The sequence below is a fragment of the Camellia sinensis genome, chromosome 2 (assembly GCF_055761805.1).
Source record: "Camellia sinensis isolate YWXY chromosome 2, ASM5576180v1, whole genome shotgun sequence".
NCBI classification, from domain to species: domain Eukaryota; kingdom Viridiplantae; phylum Streptophyta; class Magnoliopsida; order Ericales; family Theaceae; genus Camellia; species Camellia sinensis.
In genome coordinates this window covers 208,763,023-208,786,673 of record NC_138962.1, presented here as the reverse complement: position 1 = coordinate 208,786,673, position 23,651 = coordinate 208,763,023, and the positions used below count along the sequence as shown (strand labels likewise).

General features: G+C 31.8%; 2 protein-coding genes and 1 non-coding gene across 6 annotated transcripts; 2 read left to right on the top strand and 1 right to left on the bottom strand.

Annotated features, from left to right (window-relative positions):
- Positions 1–707: 707 nt before the first annotated feature.
- On the top strand, positions 708–788 carry TRNAL-AAG (transfer RNA leucine (anticodon AAG)). Its single transcript has one exon. It is a non-coding gene; the product is annotated as a tRNA-Leu (tRNA).
- A 444-nt stretch (positions 789–1,232) lies between these two features.
- Positions 1,233–6,552, bottom strand: LOC114273553 (ubiquitin-related modifier 1 homolog 2). 2 transcript variants are annotated; one of them, XM_028215361.2, is made up of 5 exons: positions 6,353–6,510; positions 2,465–2,526; positions 2,292–2,367; positions 2,105–2,187; positions 1,233–1,584 (listed from the first exon to the last, which is right to left on the bottom strand). In XM_028215361.2, the coding sequence occupies exons 2-5, from the start codon at positions 2,476–2,478 to the stop codon at positions 1,467–1,469; spliced, it is 291 nt and encodes a 96-aa protein (XP_028071162.2). In that variant the 5' UTR covers positions 2,479–2,526; positions 6,353–6,510; the 3' UTR covers positions 1,233–1,466. The 2 variants fall into 2 exon arrangements, with proteins under 2 accessions (XP_028071162.2, XP_028071160.2); XM_028215359.2 differs by lacking the exon at positions 2,465–2,526 and having other exon boundaries at positions 6,353–6,552.
- Positions 6,553–12,657: 6,105 nt separating this feature from the next.
- Positions 12,658–18,265, top strand: SSE1 (shrunken seed protein (SSE1)). Of its 3 annotated transcripts, none has more exons than XM_082916702.1 (8): positions 12,658–12,979; positions 15,055–15,128; positions 15,681–15,891; positions 16,003–16,307; positions 16,608–16,876; positions 17,657–17,724; positions 17,815–17,876; positions 17,982–18,265. In XM_082916702.1, the coding sequence occupies exons 3-8, from the start codon at positions 15,698–15,700 to the stop codon at positions 18,041–18,043; spliced, it is 960 nt and encodes a 319-aa protein (XP_082772828.1). In that variant the 5' UTR covers positions 12,658–12,979; positions 15,055–15,128; positions 15,681–15,697; the 3' UTR covers positions 18,044–18,265. The 3 variants fall into 3 exon arrangements, with proteins under 3 accessions (XP_082772828.1, XP_028071165.2, XP_082772829.1); XM_028215364.2 differs by having other exon boundaries at positions 12,659–12,979; positions 15,055–15,112; XM_082916703.1 differs by having other exon boundaries at positions 12,700–12,979; positions 15,631–15,891.
- The last annotated feature ends 5,386 nt before the right edge of the window (positions 18,266–23,651 follow it).

The following is a 23,651-nucleotide window of genomic DNA, read 5'->3' as shown; positions in this document are numbered from 1 at the left end:
TGGGGGCTATTAAATCCCATCCTCCCAAGACAGTCTTTTCTTTTGGATTATCTTCCCTCCATCTAGTGGTAAGAAATAATTGTTCAAATCTTATCTTCTCACACTAACTCTCATCTAGCAATTCCATGATACTAAAAACAAGGTATAAAACCAACCATATTATGTATCTCCTATTTCCTAATTTAGTACCCCCAAAACAAACATGACTGGTGTGTTGAGATGAATTTGGATCATCTATACTAATTTTTCTTAAAAACAACTACCTATTATTTTATATTTAATTTTTGTAAAATTAAATTTTAGTCATATAAAAAATTACTCAGGCTTGTGTTAACATGTGTTTGGTCTATCATTGACTCAACGGGTGGAGAGAAACGTGCGAGCAGAGCCAAACATGACTTAGGCAATGCCGATTAGCATTTCAATCATTAAAATAGCAGCTAGTTATTTTAAAAAATTCTCAATAGTGTAGAAATTTTTCAATAAAATAACTTGAATAACCCTTTTCGTATTGAAGAGAGTTGTCCATAATCTGTTTTTGAATCCTTCTTTCTTTTGGGTCGGGATGATCAACGATAAAGTATCCCTCGGCCAAATTGGAGTAAATATTCACATACCATATTAGTCTTTTATTGGACAAATGGACTTGACTATATATTCGTATGTAAACTAATTTATATATACATTTAACACACTCAATCATCAAAGTTGAGATGGCCGAGTTGGTCTAAGGCGCCAGATTAAGGTTCTGGTCCGAAAGGGCGTGGGTTCAAATCCCACTCTCAACATCAATTTTTTACTCTTTAATTTCTATATGAACATTTTGCTAACCACTATTTTTCATTTTCATTTTCAATTTCAATTTCTTCTCTTCTTCTTCTTCCTTTTTCCTTTTTTTTTTTTTTTTTTTTTTAACTCTTTCATTTCTATATAATCATTTTGCTAACCACTCTTTTTCTTTTTTATTTTCAATTTCTTATCTTTTTCTTCTTCCTTTTCTTTTTTTGGGATAAATCTCACTCTCAACATCTCTTGTTTGCTTTTTCTTTTATATCTATAAAAATTTGGCTAACCACTCTTCTTTTCTTCTATTTTCTTTTTTCTTTTTTTAATTTCTATAAAAAATAAATTGGCTAACCACTCTTTTGTAAGCTCTTTATGAATGAAATTAATCTCTTTATGAAATTATCACTTTAAAAAACCAAGTTAGTAATTTCGATATAGAGCTAATATTTGGTAATATTTACATAAAGTGATATTCACCAAGCACAAGCAATATCATACACTTTGTTATGAATTACAAAAACCCATAAATACTAGGCTGAGAAACAGCCAAACATGCCCTTTCTTTTCAATATAACATCGCTAAAGGACGAATTAGCAAACAAGCTTGTTTGTGTTAAACCACAATAATCTCGATCAGTAAGTACAATACCAATCAAGAAGACAACATACAACATTTGAGACTATCCACCATGCAAGGTTGAAATGAAAACCACCATATCCTCATCTTCAAGTGTTGTATCAAGTTGCCCACTAAGTTCCCAATCACAATCATTCACTAGGACCAGAACACCAGGTCTCCTGCACAGGGAACATTTGATTAACCAAAGTTAACTCATTAGCCATGTTTGATATGCGGACTAGATTTTATACTATGGGATAAAGGTTGGGATTAGTGTAAAATTAGGGATGCGGTCATATAAGAGGGGAAGGATTATTTTGACCATTGGATGAGATGATACGGCTAAACCCCACGGCCATGGGATTAGCAATAACATCGCGTGGCGATACCAAATTTTACAAATCAAATGCCTTATTAGGGGACAACAAAAATACATGTGATGCTCATGTGGGGCCCACAGTATTACCAATCCCAAACCCCTCTCCAAACCAGGTATAAGAAACGTGGCCATTATGAGGAAATTGAAGGACAATGCATTGTTTCATCGGGTAAAGAAGAAATTTTTTGTGTTTGGTCTCAAGCTGCCAATCACCCCTAATATTGGAATTTCTAAACAGTACAAAATAGTAGCAGGCATGATCAAAGCACCATCATGACAACACCACCAAATTCAAATATTACAAGTATAGTCCTACTCACACAGAATCTTCTTTCATGAACATTTCAGGTCTCTCCTTGATCAAATTGGTACGAACCCAAGCAAGCAAGTCTTTCATGGTTAACTGAGAGGAATATGCAACAGAATAATAGTCGAACAATCATAAAAGGGGGAAAAAAACACTCAATTTATGCTGCACCTAGTATGCTAGTAATGGAAGAGATTTACCTGGTCTTCTCCATCTTGTGCATCAACATTGACTTTATGGATCTTGACAGAATCACAGAGAAGTTCTAGTCCTCCGCTTCATTAGAAAATTAACAAGGCAATAGGTAGGCATTAGGTTAAGAGAAAGCAAAATGAAGAACGAGTCTAGAATACAAGTATGGAGCAGAACACAATTCTGTTTGGTCATTTCATAAAAAGTTCGTGGTTGTAGCCATAGAAGGCAATGCACATGAACCTGAAAAAAGGACCCCAACACCAGAAGGAATTGAAGAGCACTAGAAAACCAACTTCTAAAGGACTTGGCAGGTTTTCAACGAAATACAGGAAAAACAAAACCAAAATAAAATAAAAAAGAAAGAAGAAAAAGATGAAGGTTGTATCATCCACATAATCCACACACACAAATCCCAGACAGGTTTATTAACAATTGGTCTAATTATGGACGTCCATAATGGCTCTTCTGGGAGAACAAACAACTCGTTATGGTTCAAGAATCCAGACAGTTGAAGTTTTGGTTAATTCTATTTTAGGGGGCATAATTGAAAATATTAATACCATAACTCAAGCAACAGATAATATCAAGCCCAAGTTACCACAAAAGACTACTGAGTACCAAACCAAACTAAGACTTGTGTCCCAATCAAATGAGCCCGGCTACATGAATCATTTTTCGCCATTATACTCTGTTAAGGGCTATATGCTAAGTTCAATTAAATAAAGCCATATCATTTTTTTCTATCACATTCCATGTCAGTTTAGGTCTTTTCTGCCCTTAATTTATGAGATTTAAGTAGTTATTATTGTTAAACATATTGCTACCACTCTCCTTATCTCTTATGTTTGAGGTTGTGAACATAAACTCATTCTACCTATTATAGTCCATCAAAAGCCATATTGCATGCACTCATCCTCTCAAAATACCACAAAGCAACATTTTTCTAGGCTACCACGATGTGGGACTTAAATCGGGTAATTAACTACATCAGACACTTGAAGCAGAATTTTCACAAAATAGTATATCTTGGTGTAGCATTTGCTTTGATAGGTAAGCAGTAGGTTAGATTAATCTATCATCAAACCTCACCGGTTTTCAAACACTTAATTAGCTCAAGTTCTATGAAACTTCAAATCCAACTACCACCGAAGTTGAGGCATCTTCAATCAAGGCCACTCTAGCTTCATTTAGATAATGCATCCCTATATCACCACTCCTATCAGTCTTTCCTTCTCCCGCATTCAAAGATTGAAGAGCTTAACAAACATAAACAATGCTCATTAACATATGTCAGAAATATTTACATGAACTGTTCATCTCCATAACGCTTTCTTCAGATGTGCTCTTGGAAAGGAAAAAAATAAAAACTTTCCATAATATTTTCACAGAGATTTAGGTTGCGTTTGGTAAAGCTTTTTAAATATGAGTAGGAGTTGTATTTTGAGTTTGTGAGTTTTGAAATTATGATTTGAGTGTAGAAAATTTGTTTGGTGAAAGAATTTTGAATTGAGTGGGGAATTTTTGATGTGACAAATGATATTTGATAAAAAAAACTTACAACTCATAATCAAACACACAACTCAAAATTCTATTAAAACTCATTAAAAAATTTAAAAAATTCGAAAAATATTTTTTTCGAATAAATAAAAATTAATATATGTCAATATATATATATATATTTGTACTGTTCCGTCAATCGGCCGGATGACCGGTTAGCTCAAATTTTTCCGCATTTGACTGAGTTTTCAAAAGTGAGTGTGGAATTAAGTTTTGAAACTCCTAAACAAATATCATGTTCAAAATAAGTTCCAGTACCACACAGAGCCTTAGCTTCTCTATTGGATCTGACCAAAAAACAAAGCAAAAAAAAAAAGCTCCTCTTTTGGAATCAAATCTATCATACATCTCATAATATTTTCAACTTTCCATTTTGTTTTTAACTTTCAGCTGAAACATGTTTTTTTCCTTGTGAGAAATTTGCAATATTAAAGCTGTAGAAGTAAACACAGAAGAAAGATGATTAAGGTCGAATCAACTCTAAGAAGAACGGCCAGGTAAATACAGCCCTTCCAGACTGAATAGAGACTGGATCAAATAAAATCTGGATCAAATTTTCAAATAAGAAAAAAAAAAATAGAAGATAAATAATACAATAGAGTTTATTAAGTCAAGAATACACGTGAGAGAAAAGAGAACGGCCGCTAAAATAAGTTTCTTAAATCAGCAATGTAGGAAGAGACTGGGTCTTGCAACAAACAAATAGCATATAGTTTATGGAAAGTCCTTAGAATGTCACGTCTTTTACCATAAAAATATCATTGATCCATTCACTTCTGAACATAAGGTTGGACAGATGTATGGTGAAAAAACAGTAAAGATATGAAAAATGTGTGCATATTTATATTATAATATAAGCTCCATTAAGGATTGCACTCTGTCCACCTCAACAATGAAGGTCTTTATTAGCTCAAAACATCTCAGATTACTGTCCCGTAAACTTTATGGTGCAAAATATCGGGGCAATAAACAAATGACATGTCCACTAAAGGAGAGGACATGATAGGTATGGGACAAAATGTTTTGCACAATCACAAAACACCCCAAAACCAGTTCTCCACTCAAGGCATCCTAATCTATTTCTAGGAGCAACATCTTCTTTATTGACCCCTTCCATATATGGGATGGCTTCTCCAATTTATCAAAAGCAGTCACTTATACCCATCTTCATTACTTCAGACTAAATTTTCACCTGTCTAAGTTTACAACTACTTTACAAAAGTTGAATCCCAAACATATTATTAAGTCTCATCCTTGCTTAACTTAACATCTTTGGCTAAAGCTCTTGGCATTACCCATTTACTCTAGTTTTCAAAAATGATGTTGTCTAATTCAGCTTCCAGTCTGTTTTAAAGTCAAAAATCCTGGTGCATACATGACCACACAAAATTTTAGCCACCAAGCTCAAAACAATTATAGTAGCCAATCAAGAGACTCCCAGCAACTAATTTCATCTCCATGAAATACCTCTGGGTCCAATAGAATTAAAAAATAAATAAAATCCAACACCATAAAGGCATCAACATGTATGCTTATAAGCCTCCACTACTAATCCTAAACACATATGCTAGATATATCTCCATTCTAGATTTCCTTTTTTATTAGTAATCTGTGTCTTTACAATTGATGATAAATGGAAAATGTATGGGTTGGCTTAGTGTATGAAGTGTTCCCTTACAAGATGTGATGCTCGTGTCACGTAGATTCCACTTCTTCTATTCACCTCAAACTATTTTAATTTAACCAACTAGGCTAGCTCAGTTAGCCAAAATCAATGTACCAAAATAATAAAAAATATAAAAACAAAATTAAAAGGAAATATCTATACTAATATGTAAAGTGCATACTAATGTATACTAATTGGACGTTATTTTTTACTAATATATAAAGTGAAGACTAGAGTTGGTGTTGATGTCCTAATTTTTGTATTTTCCTAAAATACCCTAATAATAGTTACATGGGTAGTTATATTCAGTTTTTTCTTTTCTTTTCTTTTCGTTTCTTTTTTTTTTTTTTTTTTTTCAAATCTCTCAACTTTTGGTCTTTTCAGATTTATGGAATGTTTTAATTTTCAGATTTTGAATTCAATATACACTTCACAATCTTATTCTATTATGATATATGCATACTATTATCGTTATTTTCTCATAAGGGCAACAAATAACAATTGATATATATATATATATATACACACACACTAATACATAGGCTCATGTACATATCATCAAAGTATAATTGTATAAATTGTAGACAGTAATTGCAGCAAGCAAGTACTAACAAAAATAACAAGAAGCAGCAACAAACCGCAAATGAAATGAAAGCGAGGGTAAGAAGGAAAAGCAATCAAAGTGCAACAACAAATTCATTGTTTTAATTGAATTGGGATACTATGATAGCTTCAGAATCAAGCAAAAATTATATTATCATGTACTACTACCTATATACTACAGGTAGATTCAAAAACCAAAACCAAAAACAAAAACAAAAACAAAAACAAAAACAAAATTACCCGAATTCAAGGGTCAGCTGCATCTTCACTGTTCCGAAAGATTCGAACTATAAAGAGACAGACCTCTGAGAGCGAGAGCCAGAGCCAGAGCCAGAGCGAGAGAGATGTAAATCAACTCCTTTTGCTGGGGCTTTGAATATCCAATAAAACTCTCCCCTGCTCTAGCTCTAGGCTTACTTTTTTTTTAAAATAACTTTAGTGATTTTTATTATTTTTTTTAAATTTAGATACAAAATTTTTACTTTTCTAATTCGTTTAATGTAGAATATATATATATATATATATATATATAAAATACTAAAAACATAAAAATACATAAAAAGTCAAACAAAATATTTATTTATTTATTTATTTTTGTCTTGTGTGATTTTATTTTATTTTTTATTGTTTTTACTTTTCTCATTTGTAAATTTGATGAAGCACCAATAAATCATAAGTAGTGATTTTATGAATTATTTGGGAGAGCTTCTATCTCTACACACCAAACCTTCTCTATGCACATGATTTCTCAAAATACACGCTTAATGAATTTGAAATCTCATTTTTTACTCAATATACAACTTATTATACCAAAAATGTCATCATCTCATTCCTTCTTCAAATCCTAATCCTAACCATAACTTTCACCATTCTTTATTTATTGTCCGCCGACCAACCATTGCCTCCTCTGCTGAAAATTTAAGCCGTCATCGCAATTCTCATCCCTCCACCCTCACCGGCCACCATTACCAACCCTTCACACACCATTCTAACTCATCTCATGGTATCAAATTGTAGTTTGATGGCTATGTATTCAATTCATTAAACAAAACAATTCGTGAGATTTATTAAATCATTCCCTTTAGATAAGAAGATTGATTAAATAAGTAAATTACAAAAGTCACAAAAATTTCCTCTCCATGTAACTGTTATTTGCATAAACACCATACTTCAGTTTATATTTCCTTAAATGGATAGAATAAAAATGGCCAGTCTTAAGTTTTCTAGGTCACTAATCTATGCACTTGAATTCACTCCATTATAAAAAGAAATATTTTCAAGTTCGAATGACAGAGGAGACTGTAGAGATGGCAGGGAGTACCGTCAGAGTTGAAATGAGCAATGAGGATGATGGTGGCAATGTTAATAGCGATAGGGGAGGTTTGCCGGAAGTGGAAAGCATGATTGGGTGGTCAAGGAAAAGGCCAACGAATTAGGATATCGGTTGAAAAGAAGAGGATATTTTGGTATTTTTATTTTAGGACAAAAAAGTAATATAAAAAAAGATTAATTAAGTGTGTGGAGTGAGAAAATTTTATGTGTGTAAATAGAATTTCCCATTATGTGGTCCTCCATTTTTTTCTTATGGATCAAAATGTTCCCTTCTAGTATGAATTACATATATGACCAAATATAAACGTGCATGATATGTGTTGATAAACAAATGTAAGTTTTCTCATAACGTTGAAATTACTAAACGTAATCTTTCAAAAAAAAAAAATTAGTGCATTTTTTCCAAACGTAATACTCTAATGTAAAATTTAAAAAACGTAATACTCCAATTTAACACTTCAAAAAAAAAAATTTAATGTACTTTTCTCAAACATAATAACGTACCATTCCCAAAAAAATCTTTGGTATATTTGACTTAAACGTAACGATCTAATCAATCTAACACAAAAAAAACTTTTTAATATACTTTTTTTAAATATAACACTTTAATATAACACTCCAATGTAATATTAGAAAATTATACTAATAGAAATACAGATTTTCGCACTCGATAACCAACACTACTAATCCCCTCAAAAAGAATCTTTCACACCTCACTTTTCCCAAAAATGAATTAAAAAAATAGAAAAATGAATCACAAAAGGGCATTTACTTAACTCAAATGACACCAAATCAAATAAATATAACTTTCCACCACAAGAAAATTCTTAGGACTAAACATGTCAACATTCTCCCATTCGGGATTTATGAGTAAATTTTTCTTGTAAATTTTAAAAGTTTAAGCTCTTTTTTTATTATTTTTAAATTCAGTATAATTGGTTTCACTCAAAAATTTAAGACATCTTAAAATAAAAATTAATAACTAATAAAGTAATTAAAAACTTGCTTATAACTAAAATATTGTTTTACACCATTATAATCTCACTATTGTTATTATCACCATCCTTTTACCGTTGTTACTATCACTGTCACCGTCATTACCACTATTACTATTATTGTCGTCACTGCCATCACGGCTCCAATCACCACCACTAACACCATCCCTTTACAACTACTACCATTCTCATTAAATTACTGCATTTATCACTATTGTCAATCACTTCATGTACCAATATTATTTGCCACTATATTACTGTTGTCACTATCATTATCATTATCTTTTCTTTTTTTTTTTGAACTGACTATCATTATCATTATCATTATTATCATTATCATTATCATCATTATTACCAGAATCACTACATCCCTTTACGGGGTATTTTGAGAAGATAATTAAAAATTGATTTTTTTTTTTAGAGAGAGGAAGTGGGTTAAAAGCTGAAAAGTGACTTTTAATTCACTTTCCAAAACACCCCTACATCTACTATCATTGCTATTGTTGTCATAACCACCATCATTTTATAATTTATATATACTTAAAAAAAATATTTTCCAAATTTTAGTTTATTAGAATGAATGTAGATTGTAATATGGATTCAATAAAAAATATATTTATTATTACATTTGGTTCACTAAAAGAATTGATGAAAATTGAATTAGAAATGAAATTGTTATATACAATTGCAAGTAAATAGTCGTTTTATAAAAATGAAAATAATATTTCAAATAGAATGGTTGTATTTTTTTCATTTCACTTTCATTTTAATGAATTAAAAATTACCCTTGTTTAGTTTTTTACTTTACTAAAAATCTAAAAATCCAAAGACATTCGTTTGAAAAACAAAAATTCAAAATCAATTACATTAGATTACTTTAAAAAAAAAAATACAACTTTTAAATCACTTGACTAATACAAGAATAGTGATATGGAATGTTCAATTAGCATACCATTGGCCAGGTTTGTTTCTAGTTTTTTGAAAATACTTTTCAAACAATTTTACTTTCTTGTTTTTTTTTTGTTTTATTGAATTTTTTTTAATATTTTCAGTAATTTTTTTAATTTTTAGACACACTTAACATAAATACACTTAAAAAGTATAATTTTCGAAAAAAATCTTTAAAAAACTCACTAAATGCCAAAAATACCACACACACAAAAAAAAAGAGCAAAAATTCAGTATATTTTTCATATTTTTGTGTATTTATTAATTTTTTAAAATATTTTTTCACAAACATTTTACTTTTTAGATATATCTAAGTAAGGTGCATCTAAAATAATAAAAAAAAATGCTTAAAATTTTATAAATTTTCAATAAAAATAAAAAAACGTGAAAAACAAAATAGTAAAATCATTCGTCTTTCAATTACAGAATTCTTATCATCATCATAGGAATGATAGTAATTTTTCTATGGTTATCTTTAATTATTTTGTTCAAAAAGAGATAAAAACAAAACTTAAATAAAAAATTATAAGATGTATAAACATGGATATTTCGAAAAACATGTTGTATTCGTACCGAATACTTATCGGCATATCATACTTCGTATGGTATTTCTACATACGTACCAGGTACATAAAATACGTATCTATATTTCCTTCTTCATTTTTAGTATATCTAGATATACTTAATATATATTCAAAAGAAATACGTATCTAAATATTTTCTTCTTAATTTTTAGTATATCTAGATATACTTAATATATGCCCAAAATGTATTAAACAATATTTCTTTTTCTAGCACATAGATAAAATTCCTTTTACTAGACTTCTTTTTTATTTTTAGTTTTATATTTAACATAAATTCAAAATTAAGCTATTTAATATATTGATATTTAATTTTGATTTATACATTTACTTTTTACATTAAAATGTTAATTGTTATAGATTTGATCTCAACAAATTAAACCATTTAATCAATTTTTACATTATTCTAAATTAAAAATAATTATTTTTTTATAAACGTATGAGCCATACCCATACTTTATATTTTTTTTTTAATTTTACCATATCAACTTACCCATATCGTATTAATACCAGTACTCATACACATAGCCGTGCTTCATAGGATATGTAAATTCAATTGAAATTATCATTTAATAACTCAAACATTAGGTTAGCTGATTAATGAAAATCCCTTCTTTCTAGTTTGACAGCCCTCAAATTAAAATCATTTTCAACCTCCTATCACTACAAACACCACCATTACTATACCATCACTATCACCACTACTACTATACCACAAAAATCACTACCATCCCTATATCACCACTGCATCAATCCCTCCACTCTCACCATAACCACTTTCCTCAGCCACCAACATTGGCTTATTTTGAAAAATAAGTTAAAAGTTAATTTTTTGACTTTTTTTTATAAAAAAAAAAAGTATATAAAAAATAGAGATGTGATATGACCAAAAATAAGTTGAAAGTAAAAAAAAATGACTTTTAACAAAATTCCCAAAATAGGCATGCCATAGCTACCCCTGCCACGCCATCATAATATAAAAATTAAAAAATAAAATTTAAATATATATCAAACAACTTGTTTAATATAATATTTAATTATTTTATCAAATACTTTTGAATTTTAAAAAATTTAAAATTTTATTTTCAATACTTAAATTTTAATTTAATATTTTATCAAATACTTTTGAATTTTAAAAAATTAAAAAATTACTTTTCAATACTCAACTTTTAATTTTCAATTTTATTAAATATTCTAACAACATTCAATAATTTGTCTAAAAAAATGAGCACGATAAAAAATGAGTGTCGCTACTATCACCTGCCTAAATTTTTTGAATCCCCTAATTTTTAATTTTTCTTTTATTACAATTATACCTTTAAGTAAAATTACATTAAAAGATATCATTTAATGAAACACTCACCTACTAAATAAGAACTCAAACTATAAAATATTGTACACCTATCTCCACTCCCATTCCCATCTCCACCTCCAGCAATATGTATTCCACCTTTTTAACTATAAACTTGTCACTCTTTATAACCAATCAACAAAAATCCTAAATCTGTTACTCTTCATAACCATCTTATATCTTGAATGTATCCTCTTCATCACCATCTACCATAAAGTTTTTTCAAGTCCAACGTGTTACTTTTCATCAATTATTTCACCTTGTAGAGCAATAGAAGACGACGACGACAATTCTAATGAGGTTGGCGTTCAATTGGTAAGTTTATCTGTCTTGCATTAACATTCTCGGTTGTTTTCAATCATTATTATTTTATTTGAGTTGTTCGGTACTGGTTTGTTGATTGTTAAGATTATATTCAGTAACACAATACTAAAGACAAACATCTAGTTCAATATATGGGTTCCGAACAGTAATGCAGATAGTCGGTATTATTGAAACGAACATCACATTTATTTTCAGTGTTGGTGTGCCAAATAGTTTGATTTTTGTATGTTCAACACCAGATTGTGTTTTTCATAAGGTTTTTTTTTTCTCTAAAATTTTTACGTCGAAATAAACAGAAAAACAAAAATGTGATAGAAAGAAGAAAGGCAATACTGTTGATAAAATGGGAAGTCAGTATTTATTTGAGAGAAATTTCTGATGAGTTTTCGACAATGGTGGACAGAAATTTTCGACGAGTTTTCTGATGATATTTTTTAAACACCATCGAGTTGATTCTTCATTTCATTGAGAATTTATAAGAATTTCTATGATGGACTGTCAATGCAATGCTCTTCACTGAGACAATGGTGTTTACTGATGTAACGACCGTTGACGTTCTTTTTAACAGGAGATGGGCAGTCATCAAAAGGAGAAGGAGAGAGTGTGCGCAAAATTAAGTGGGTGTGTCTTAGGTGTGATAATATTATAAATAGGAATAAATTTGATATTAAGTGAGATGCTCAAAAAAATTTTATGAATTTAAAGTTAGGGCTCAAAGAAATGGGGTTCCAAAAATTTAGAAAGATACTAATAGCAGTCTTAGAAAAAATAAAAAAAAAGTACTAATAGCAGTCTTATAAAAAAGAAAAAAAGAAAATACCATGTGTGTCACGTGCCCCTACTATAAATAGATTTCTACCATTGTATTTATCTCAATGGGCCACCACACAAGTACAAAAGCAAATCGGACAGCCAGAAATATCCAATACTAAGCCAAATAGCTTACCAACGGCTACGATTAAAGAGGCCCATTCTAGTACACAACAAAACAACACACCTCATTCCACCCTTATCTGATATATATATATACATATAAAATATTTCATTTTTCTCTCTCTTCGAAGAACTCTGTTAAAAAATTACCGAAAAATGTTCATTGGTTTTGTGTTTGCTCATCTGGGTCTCATCCAAAAACCCCAAAAAATGGGTATCTATTGACCCTGTGTAGACGTTGATACGTAGAGAGAATTAGGGTTTCAGGGCCGGTATTGTTACCCAGAAGAGCTTTGTATCTCTGTTTGTGGGTTTTGATACAGTTTTTGAATCTATGGAGGCTTATAAGAGATGGGTTAGGACGAACAAAGACTATGTCCATTCATTGGAGTCTCTTGCTAATGTAAGCTCTCTTGGTTTCTTGGGTCTTGATTAGTTTCTTTTGTAAATCTATAAAGCAAGAATCTTTCTGTTGACTTTATATGCAGTTTCTTTGTTTATGTGATTGTTTTGAATTGTTTTTGAGTTCTTGGGATTTGATTTTGCTTGATTTCATAGCATTTGTGGTAGCTCATGAGTAGGGACTATGTGAGAGAAGAACTGAGTTGGGCTGTGTTTATAAATTTGAATTCACTATATCCTAATCTGAATTTGCATCTCCGTTGGGATTATTACTCATCCCTACACATATCAAAGAGAAAAATCACAAAGAAAATACGTGGTTTGACACAAATCTGCTTACATCTGGCAGAGAGAAAAATTCACTATAAATTGTATAGAATACATTTATGAGACCACAAATACAGAAAAATCCAATACTAATACATACCTGATGTTTCCCTACTCGGGTAATTGAGTCACCGGTGTTTTTTTTTTTTTTTGGGTCTTCCCTACATCTTTACAAACCCTCTCAATTTCACAATCCCAGAATTCCAATTTCCCACAAGTTCCACAAGTTACTAACTCAAAAATCTTGGTCCCATACAATCATTAAAGTCGCACATATAATGGATTCCAAGTGAATTTCAGACCCCACAACCTAATCCAAATATATGTAAAAACTAATAATTTTGTAGGTCCCGCATAATTCAAGACACCCCGAACACAATCTGGTGTGTGAAGAACAGAGTTTATGCGTGGTTGTTGGGATGCTTGGTCGATTTACTCTATTTAACTAGTAGTATGTGGATTGTCTTATTATAAATGTATGTCAATATATGTTTCTCTTCGCAACTATTGACTTTTTTTTTTTTTTTCCTCCTTCTTTATGTAATATAAGTCAGCTTAGAAATGAAGACTAGTGACCAAAAAAAAAAAAAAAGAAAAGAAAAGAAAATGATCTGGATGTGGATTTTCCACTAATGTGATCTCACATTTGGTATTGAATATTGTTGTTTAGGGTTTGTTGTATTGAGTTTGTTGGTTATTTATCTTTGTATAGTTGTTTATATAGGTCTTCTTGCCATAGCAGTGTTTTAAAAAGCGCGCTTAGGCGCGCGCCTAAGCGCGAGGCGCAGACTTGCGCCTCGAACAGGTCGAGGCGAGGCGCAATACGTGAGGCGCAGCTTAGGCGCTGAGGCGAGGGCTTTTTTTCGAGGCGCAATGCGCGGGCTTCATGGACTTTACCTATTTTTCTACTCTAATTGTCGATTAAGTGCTTTTTTTGTGGACATGCCTATAGGGATTCAAAACTCTTCAATATAAAATGACCAAATGTGGTCAAAAGAGAGTAGAAAGTGATAAAAGACTGAATGCTATGCTTTATATCTCTTGTTGGATATTATATTTCTAATTTTTAGAAAATTGAATGTTATGTTTAGAGATTATTGAAAATTGTTATGATTTTTTAAATTACGTATATATATATTTTTTTTGTTAAAAATTTTGCCTATTTTATAATTTTGCCTTTTTTAAATTATGTATATATATTTTATTATTTAAAAATAAACACATGTATATAAAATAAAATAAAAAAATTAATTAAAACACATCATTTAAAAAATATAATAAATAAATAAAATAATATATATATATTAAAAAATTAATTGTTTTTTTTCTTCTTATTAAAAAAATTAATAATATACATATTAAATATTTGTTTATGTTGAAAATTGTGCTTTATTAATATTTTGCTTAACTTCTATAACTTGCGTCTCGCCTCGCGTCTCGGGGCTTAAGCTCCAGGTGACCTTGGCGCCTCGATGCGCCTAGGGCTTTTTAAAACACAGTGCCATAGTATCAATTGCAGGCTAAATTTCAACAGTCGGTGAAAATATGAAAGAAGGATTATGAACTATTTATGTTTGTGGTTTCTTGTTTATTGGGTTATTACTGTGTTTGTTTTGAGGGTTTTCTTGATGATTGTCTATATTATTTATGGTGGCTCTATATTGAGATACTGAAAATGAATTGATAGTAGACTTTTCTGTCTCTTAATTAAAAATGTTTCTAATATGGCTGTTAAAAATTATTTTACAGGGGCTGACATGGCTTCTTCCGGAACGGTTTTCTGAATCAGAAATAGGACCAGAAGCAGGTTTTGTGAAACTTTGGTAACATTGAGCTTCTTCTTGTTACCTTAGAAACTGCACATGTAGAGGGTTTTGTTTCTCTTTTTTTAATAAAATCTTTGTTTGATCACCAAAAAAATTAAAGAAAAAATAGAATAAAATATTTTTGATCTCATGTTTGTTTATTGCTATTACAGTGGCATTGCATAGTGCAATGCCAAAGGCTTGGGCGTCCACGTTTGAGAAGGGGGTTTGAATTTGTGGACATCCCCCTTATGGCCAAATGTTAGGTTTCTTCACAGTCCATCCCACCTAGCAACCTTGACTAATGGGCACCAAAAATCAATAATGGCTTCTTTTGGGGCTTTTGTGATTGGTATTATAGTTTATCTGTTCAGCTGATTTTCCTCCCATTTTGTTGGGTCTTGACTAATAAGAAGTGTTTATTCAAAATTTTACATTTCCTTGACTACATTTTCTTGTCAAACCAACCCTTCTCTAATTGTTTTTCCTATTCTGGATTTTTGTGTATTGGTTTTCTCAGGGCAATTTAGGATTGATATTTTCATTGTTTGTACAAAAATTCTTCTGCAGTAACTGCTGTTTTGGGCATGTTCACTGCTGTCAACGAACATATAATCCATACAACTCCAACCCAGATACATACTGCAGAGCCTTCTTCCTTCCCCTACTCCTTGTGCATAACTTTGCTAAAAGATTTGGAAACATTGGTTGAAGTTGCGGCACAGCATTTCCTTGGTGATGATAAAAAATGGAATTTTATTGCTGCTACAGAGGCTACCAAGTAAGTGGCATATTAAATTTAGTATATTTCACTCTTTATCATCACAATTTGGTGTTTTGTATGGTGGTATATGTTAATTTGGCTAAGCTTCTGTACATGAATTAATTTCAGGGTGTGTGTTAGGCTAGCTTTGGTCCGGAACAGTGGATTCAAGATGCTTCTGCATGGAGGGGAGATACCAAATGTTGAAAAGGATTCAGAGGCTTCAAACCCTCAAAACAGATTTGGACATTTGGCAAAGCTTGGACGGTCTCATGGGCCTGGTAATGGAAAGAATTATCATGAGAACAATCCATGGAATCTTGAAGGAAGGGCATTGTCTGCCTTAAACAGGTTTGGAGAAAATGCTAGGATGGTTTCAGACCCAACATGGTTGCACAGGGTTCGACACCAGCATGCAATCATGGAGCCTCCACGTAATTGTTCTTTCAAGACTAGTTACTTGTTTAAGTTAACAATCATGTTTATGTGATAAAGAGGCTGTTTGGTGCAGCTTATATGAGCTGCATATCAGAGTTTGTGCCTGACTGTTTGACAGAACTTTTGCTTACAACTTATTAGGTAGAAATAACTTGAATAGATGAAATTTTTTGATTATCTGGAAGTTAAAGAAATGGTGTTTTTGGCTTTTGCTTTTTGATTATCATCTTTTAGCTTACAATAAGCTGCACCAAACATGCCCAAATTTGCTAAATTTTGCTTTGTTGCCACTACAGCTTCGGTGGTTGAGAGACCCACCCTTTCTGCTTTCTTGTCCGAGAAAGGTCTTCGTGGGGCCTTATTTATGATGGGGGAGGTGATGTTCATAACAAGACCACTTATATATGTTTTACTGATAAGGAAGTATGGAGTTCGGTCATGGTTTCCTTGGTGTATTTCACTGGCTGTGGACCTCGCTGGAATGGGCATTCTTTCAAATGTTACAACGTCATCACAAAGTAGTAAAGGCCAACAGTTTCATCCCTCTGACCTGGAAAGGGATGAGGTTAGATTTCTTTAAAATTATTGCATTTTAATTATTTTGATGTATGTTTCACCCTGAAATTGATGCCACTTCTGGCTCTAGGGACAGTTCTTAGTAACAAAGTCCTATTTTTCTTGAAGTTAAAACATGCCAAGAATTTGCTAATTTTCTGTGGCATGCAGCTAGAGCTAAAATCTGTCAGAAACAAAATATGCAAACATTCTCCATCAATGTGCTTTGGACACTTTCAGAGGAGCAATATTGCAATTTGATGTTGCGATGCCTCTAGCATGAGAGAAAGAGAGAGAGAGAGAGAGAGAGGGCTGTTCACAGTGTTCCATATTTTCACATAATGCTGGATTTGACCCTCCACAGTATTTTGACTAAGAGAAGATGTGAAATTTACAAAATTTTAGGATTTGTAAAATTCTGTCATTAAATTCCCACCATAAGAATGCAACCTTGGTGGGATTTTAGTGCATTATCTTGAAGGGGATTTGTAAAATTCTACCCTTCAATTTATGAGATGTAGATTTCCTTCTTCTTCTTCTTCTTCTTCTTCTTCTTCTTCTTCTTCTTTCCAAAGAACCAAAAAAAGAAAAAAAGAAAAAAAAAGGAGATGTTCCTGACAGTAGAAAGGATGACTGGAATAAATGATTTGTTTGTGTCTGGTTCATGGATATGGATTTTCAGCATGAGTTTGGCTATCTGTTGATTTTGGCAACAAGTTTAGTTATATAGTTGATTACTTGATTGTTTGATTTGATGATATATTGGATTACTCAAATGGTTTCGATACAGTTAAGAAGACGGAAGCTATTGTGGGCATTTTACCTCATGAGAGACCCGTTTTTCAACAAGTATACACGGTAATGATGCATTTCTCAAGGAACTCATTTGATCAGTTTCTTCATTTTGGGAGAGAGAGTAGATATACTGATGCATGTCAAATATTTCAGGCAAAAACTTGAAAGCACGGAGAGACTATTAGAACCTATTCCTATTGTCGGGATTCTTACTGGTTTGTTTAATATTTCCTTCTCAATTTAAATTGTGTACCACTTTGTCACGTTTATTTCAAGTATACTTTTTATTTATTTAATTAACATCTCCTCCAAATATGCAGCAAAAATTATGGAACTTATCACTGGAGCTCAAACACGATACACTTACACATCCGGTTCATGATAATGAAGATTTTTGTGATGCATCTTTATTTTGGTGAATTATTTCCCAGTGGTAGGAAAGTTTTCTTGGTATTTGTAATGTGAGCTTAAAATGCAATTGGCAATGGCTGTATCAATTTTTTTTGGTATCCATGATTCAATTAAAGTGCACTCAAAAGTGTAGTTTTGCAATCACATGTATATTTCCTTCTTAATATAAGACTCCGGAAAGTTTGTTATTGCACATGCATAAAAATGCATATCCATTGTAATTTAGATTCTCTGTCTCTCTTAGTTTCTTGGTTGGTTCTACATATCTAAATGTGTACACTTGCACATTCCACAAGCACTGTTTAATCATTGGCATCCATATTGCCATGGTGTAAATACAATATTATTGATGTATTTCACATATTAATTTTCATTTCACCATTTTGAAAGTTGGATATATTAAGATGTAACTGGAATTGTTTCTTTAAAGTTGAGTGCTATGGTTTGAAAAAGATATCCATCTCTTGGCTGAAGTTGAATAGGGATTCTTAGAAGTCATGTTTATTGTTAATTTACTGTTCTTTGAGATGAGAACTCTGATCGGTTAACCTTTATGTATCAATTATACATAAAGATGAGGAGATTTAGGAGAAGGTGACCATAAAATTAAGGTGAGATGGATAAAATGGATGATTGCTTCCGGAGTTTTGTGTGATCATAGGATTCATATTAAGTTGAAGGGAAAAAAAAAAAATACCAGGACTCCTATAAGACCTTCTATGTCGTATGGTACTAAAATGTTCAGTGATTAAGATACAACGTGTTCAGTAAATTAGCATATCTAAAATGAGAATGTTAAGATAGATAAACGGTATAAGAAGAAAATATAATATATGAAATATGTCCATCAGGAAGAAGTTAGAAGTGGCACAAATTGAAGGCCAAGTCATGTGACTAATTAACTTGCTTGTAAGGAGTGATTTGATTCACAGGGCAGGTGATAAAAGAAATTGAGCAATGGGTAGGAGAACAGGGGTTAAGGTGATAAGAAAGGACATGAATATGCAAGTTAAATGAGAATATGACTACATTTTGTTTCATTTTGTATATGCAAGAATATGCAAATAGAATCAATTAGAGGAAATGGATCCCTGTAATTCGATCCCGAGTAATTGGGATCAAGGCTTGTTGAGTTGTGTTCCTCCGTTACACGTGTGATATGTATGTTATTGTAACTGCGCTACTTTGGTGGGAGATAAATTTTCTAGCTGGAAGAATGACTTGATAATTTGAAAAAGAGTCAAACCTTGCATTTTAACTCACTGGAGGAACTTCTAGAGTTGGAACTAATCTCTGCCTAGCAGTACAAAAATATATATAAATTCACTAAATTACATTTATATTGACAAATAGGTGGACTTTCGTAGAGGTTAAAAGCTATTTGTAATTTCTTCTAGGTGTATTTCTTTTTGAATGAATGATTTATTGAAATTGTTGTTCAAAATTTTAGTGTCACGATTAGCAGGCTTCTGTAGTGCATCACGTTTCCTTGATCATTTCTTTGCTAGTTCTTTGTGCACAGAATCCATCTACAGAATTTGATACAACTCTCTCTCTCTCTCTCCCTCTCTCTCTCTTTCTCTCTCATTTTTATTTATTTTCTTTTTTGTTTTTTTGCAACCGTTGATGTGAACCCACCTCTGCTTCTTCCCTTTTTAAGGTTAGAAAGACCTCTCTTCAGCAATTTACAGACAAATTCATCCAGTCTTGAGTTTATTGTATGTTTTTAGCGGGCAATGTGGCTCTTGATTGTGTTTCTTGCTTGACACTGTTGGGCAAGATGTTGCTGGGCTATAAAACGAACCAAGATACTTGAGCTTGACTCTGTTTGATTCGTTAAAAGTTTGTTTGAGATTGACTCGTTATGTAAATAATACATTTTAATGCTTGTTAAATTTTCAAAATAAAACTCAACTAACTTGCTACTCGGTTTAACTTGGGACGTTTACAGTCTAGGGCGGTGCTTATAGCGGATTCAGTTACGACTTTTGTTGCTGAAAGGATGAATGACCTTGATTAGGGTCAGAACTTTGCGTCACTTTCCCTTTCATCTAATAAATGTTTTTGCTGCTCAAGCATTTGGGTTGGGAGACCAGTTTGGATTTAGAGATTTAAGACTTGTTGAGGTGTAGTTGTGTACCTGTTGAGGTGTAGTTTCTTTATTTGCATTCTTACATGGATTAACTTTTTCCTCATTGCTATTCATCCACATTTTTTTTCTTGTTTTTTTCTCCATATGAGAGATGTTTTAGAAAAATGTTCGCTGTGGATCTGAGTTGTTACAGGAAAGGTTAAAATGAATCCGTGCGTAGGAGGAGCTGATTTGATTTGATTAAGGCACAGTTTGTATTTGATCTGTATTCATCATGCCATATCTAACATCAATAAAAATAGACCATGTTACATCTAACATAAGATTATCCAAATCATAATTCAATAATTTTGAATATCTAATTTGATGATCTGATAATAAAGTATTTTTCATGAATAAGAAATCTTAAAAGCTCAACTCTCTTAGTCACGAAGATATAGTAACATAATACTTCAAATGTGATATAAAATAGTCATTGTAGCATTATTGTACTTTAACTTGTTTAGAAATTTCAACTTTGTCTCATGATCGATACTCTCCTAACCACATCATGCTAGTTGGATTAATGTTGTGTTTGGTTGGGGAATTTGGCGAGGGATTTGGAAAGGGAAAGGGAAAGGAAAAAAGAAAAGGTGTGTGAAACTAGGTGAAATATAGGCATGTTTTATTCATATTTCATTTATCTTTTCCATTTGTCTTTCTACATCTCTCCCCAAGTCTCCCAACCAAACACAACATAAAAATTATCATAGAGGTCTGAAAGACCATCTCACAACATGCCTAACTAATGACCTTTTTACAATAATTTTAAGAAAATTACAAATTTGTGCGAGATGGAGCAAATTACAACAAATTGGAGAATCTCTATGAGGTGCAACTTGTGTTGTGTTTTTCTACATAGAAAAGACTTTCACCTCATTTATTTGTAATTAGTTTTGATCAAATATGCTGCACTCTCATTTTATCCCTTCTAAAAATTATAAATAATAATAAAAATTTATTTTAATATATAAAGTAAAGACTTTGAGTGCTGTTGATACATTTGTGGTTCATATTTTTTAATTTTTCAAAATATCTCTATATTTAATGTTTATATAAAAAATAATAAAATAAGACTTAAAATTAAAATCATTGGCAAAATAAATTTTATCACTTGAGCAAGTTTCACACCTATTACTGCGGTCCGTCCGTTAATAATAATAAAAAAGTAAATAGAGAGGCAGCCCCAAGGCCTTTTCAATGGAGGGTGGGCTGTGGCCCTATGCCCACAAAGATGAGGGGGGTCCCCAGACCAGGAACTAAAGATGGAGGTGGTGGGTGGACCACCTCTAAGAAAGTGGGGCTCTCCGGCGGCGGAGTGGGGTGGTGGTCATAGTTTTGAGCCGCCTCTCATCGTGGCCTGCGAGGCTGTGGAGCCCACAATGCAAAGAGTTTGATCAAAGAGATGGACAAAAAAATAAACAGAAATGATAGAGATCTCACAGAACATAATCTTTATAACTCTCAAAATGATTTAAATTATTTATGTCACTATCTGAAATAAAAAAAAATAAATTCAAATACATTAATAATCAATACATTAGTGAAGGTCGTGAAGGTTCTCTATAGGACTTTAAACATTTTTTAAAAATAAAACCCACCTCTGGTGAAAGGGTGAAGCCCAGCCCAGCTCAGCCTAAGCCCACCACCATTTTCTGACAGGGGTCCACCACCCAGCTCTGTTGATCTGATCATGATGCCCTGCCGAACACGGCTCTATGTGATTGGGACCCACGTGACTCATGGGCCAGCCTCCCACTTTTATAGAAGAAGAGAAAGCTATTTGCTCTTAAAAAAAAAAAGCTGCTGTTAAATATTTTATGAAGTATAAAATTTATAATAAAAATGTTGATATAATATTTGGATTTCTATAATTACTCTTGATTTTATTGGGTATAATATACTATGATTGATAGAGAACATAAAATTTATAATTTTATGTCAAATAATTAAAAAATAAGAAGAAATATACGAATTTGTGATTGACTAAGCCCTGATCAATAAATAATTTTTCAAGAAGATGAAGGCATCTCAATTTTGATGTGGTAGTTTGAATTCGTCTCAGCCGTTGGATTTGATGGTCGTGTTGGGCCCCTCACCCAGCTGTCGTTGCCTCCGATCCGAACATCAGGTTGCGTGTGCATCCTTGCGTCATCCATGCGTGTATGATAGTGAGTTGTTCAACAATGATAGAGACCACTAATTTTGGAGCTCTAAAAGACCACTAATGACATGACACTCAATAAAAAAAGAAAAAAAATACAACGCCAAGGTCAAAACATCAAATCATTCCTGATGGGGCCCACTGCCACATCATTAGTGATAGCACTAATTAGTGCTCTCACTCATTTTCCGTGAGCTGTTTACTGTTTTGGTGGAACTTCAATTTATAATTTGAGAAAAAAAATAATTTAAATATATTACAAAAAAATTTAATTATTTGAAAAAATAAAAAAAAATAATCACTTTTAATTTTTATATTATGATTATCAATTTTTAATTTAAAGAAATTACAACAAATTAATTATATTTTACCTCTGGTAATTTAATCCAAAAATATTTAACCCTTTTATGGTTCAAAATCGAACACATAACCTACTTTAGTTTGGATAATGACTAACTCTATTAATTCGATTTAGATTTTCGTGTAATGACTAACTTCATTAATGATTTTTTTTATTAAATTTTTATCTCAATGCCACTTCTTTTCACTTTTTCTTTTTAAAAAAAATTAACAACTCATGTTCTTTTTATTTCTTAATTAATAAATGCATATTTTGAAATCACTGCAGGATTAAAGGTCTATTTTAAAAGGTTTGTCAGAGTATAGAGATTTAGTCTGATGCATGAAAATTGATCCGAGATACCTTACACAAACCAAAAAAAAAAAAAAAAACCTAGGCTCTGTTTTTAACACTGTGCAAACCCTTCAGTTTCTTTCTCATTTGTATCTCCAACTACTCTTTCGCTATTTTTTTTTTTTATAAATAAAACCCATTATTAATTTTTCTTCCAACGGTGCTCTCTATCCATTCTTTTTTCAATTTCTTTGTCTAAAATTGGACATGTTTGTACATACATGTTTATATATACAGTATCACTGAATCCCTCATTAATTCTTTGTAACACCTCCCAAATAAGTATGGAGAATTACAAGAAATCACATATCATAAAATGGGAAAACATTAAAACCACTAATTAATAAATTCAATTAAAAAACAAGATACGATCAAAATTAGTGTTCAATTGCAAATAGCAAGTTCCCAAAAGTATAAATATGTGAATAAAACCAGCGGATATGTTGAGCAAGCTTTCTAGAGAGAGAAACAAAGAGAGAAACATGGATGTTAGACCACCATCGATGCAATTCTCGTCGGACAACCAAAAATAAAAAATAATAAAAAACTCTTGTCGGCAATGGTGGGTGAATTGAGGAATTGAGAAAGCG

What these genes read in the sequence shown, in the direction of transcription:
- LOC114273553 (XM_028215359.2), bottom strand. Translation starts at nt 6,375, where the DNA reads ATGCAGCTGACCCTTGAATTCGG. An exon ending in CAGCTGACCCTTGAATTCGG is followed by an intron (nt 2,368 to 6,352) that starts GTAATTTTGTTT and finishes TTTCTAATGAAG; the next exon opens with CGGAGGACTAGAACTTCTCT. An exon ending in CACAAGATGGAGAAGACCAG is followed by an intron (nt 2,188 to 2,291) that starts GTAAATCTCTTC and finishes TATTCCTCTCAG; the next exon opens with TTAACCATGAAAGACTTGCT.
- SSE1 (XM_028215364.2), top strand. Translation starts at nt 12,911, where the DNA reads ATGGAGGCTTATAAGAGATGGGTTAGGACGAACAAAGACTATGTCCAT. An exon ending in CTGACCTGGAAAGGGATGAG is followed by an intron (nt 16,877 to 17,656) that starts GTTAGATTTCTT and finishes GTTTCGATACAG; the next exon opens with TTAAGAAGACGGAAGCTATT. An exon ending in TATTGTCGGGATTCTTACTG is followed by an intron (nt 17,877 to 17,981) that starts GTTTGTTTAATA and finishes CCAAATATGCAG; the next exon opens with CAAAAATTATGGAACTTATC.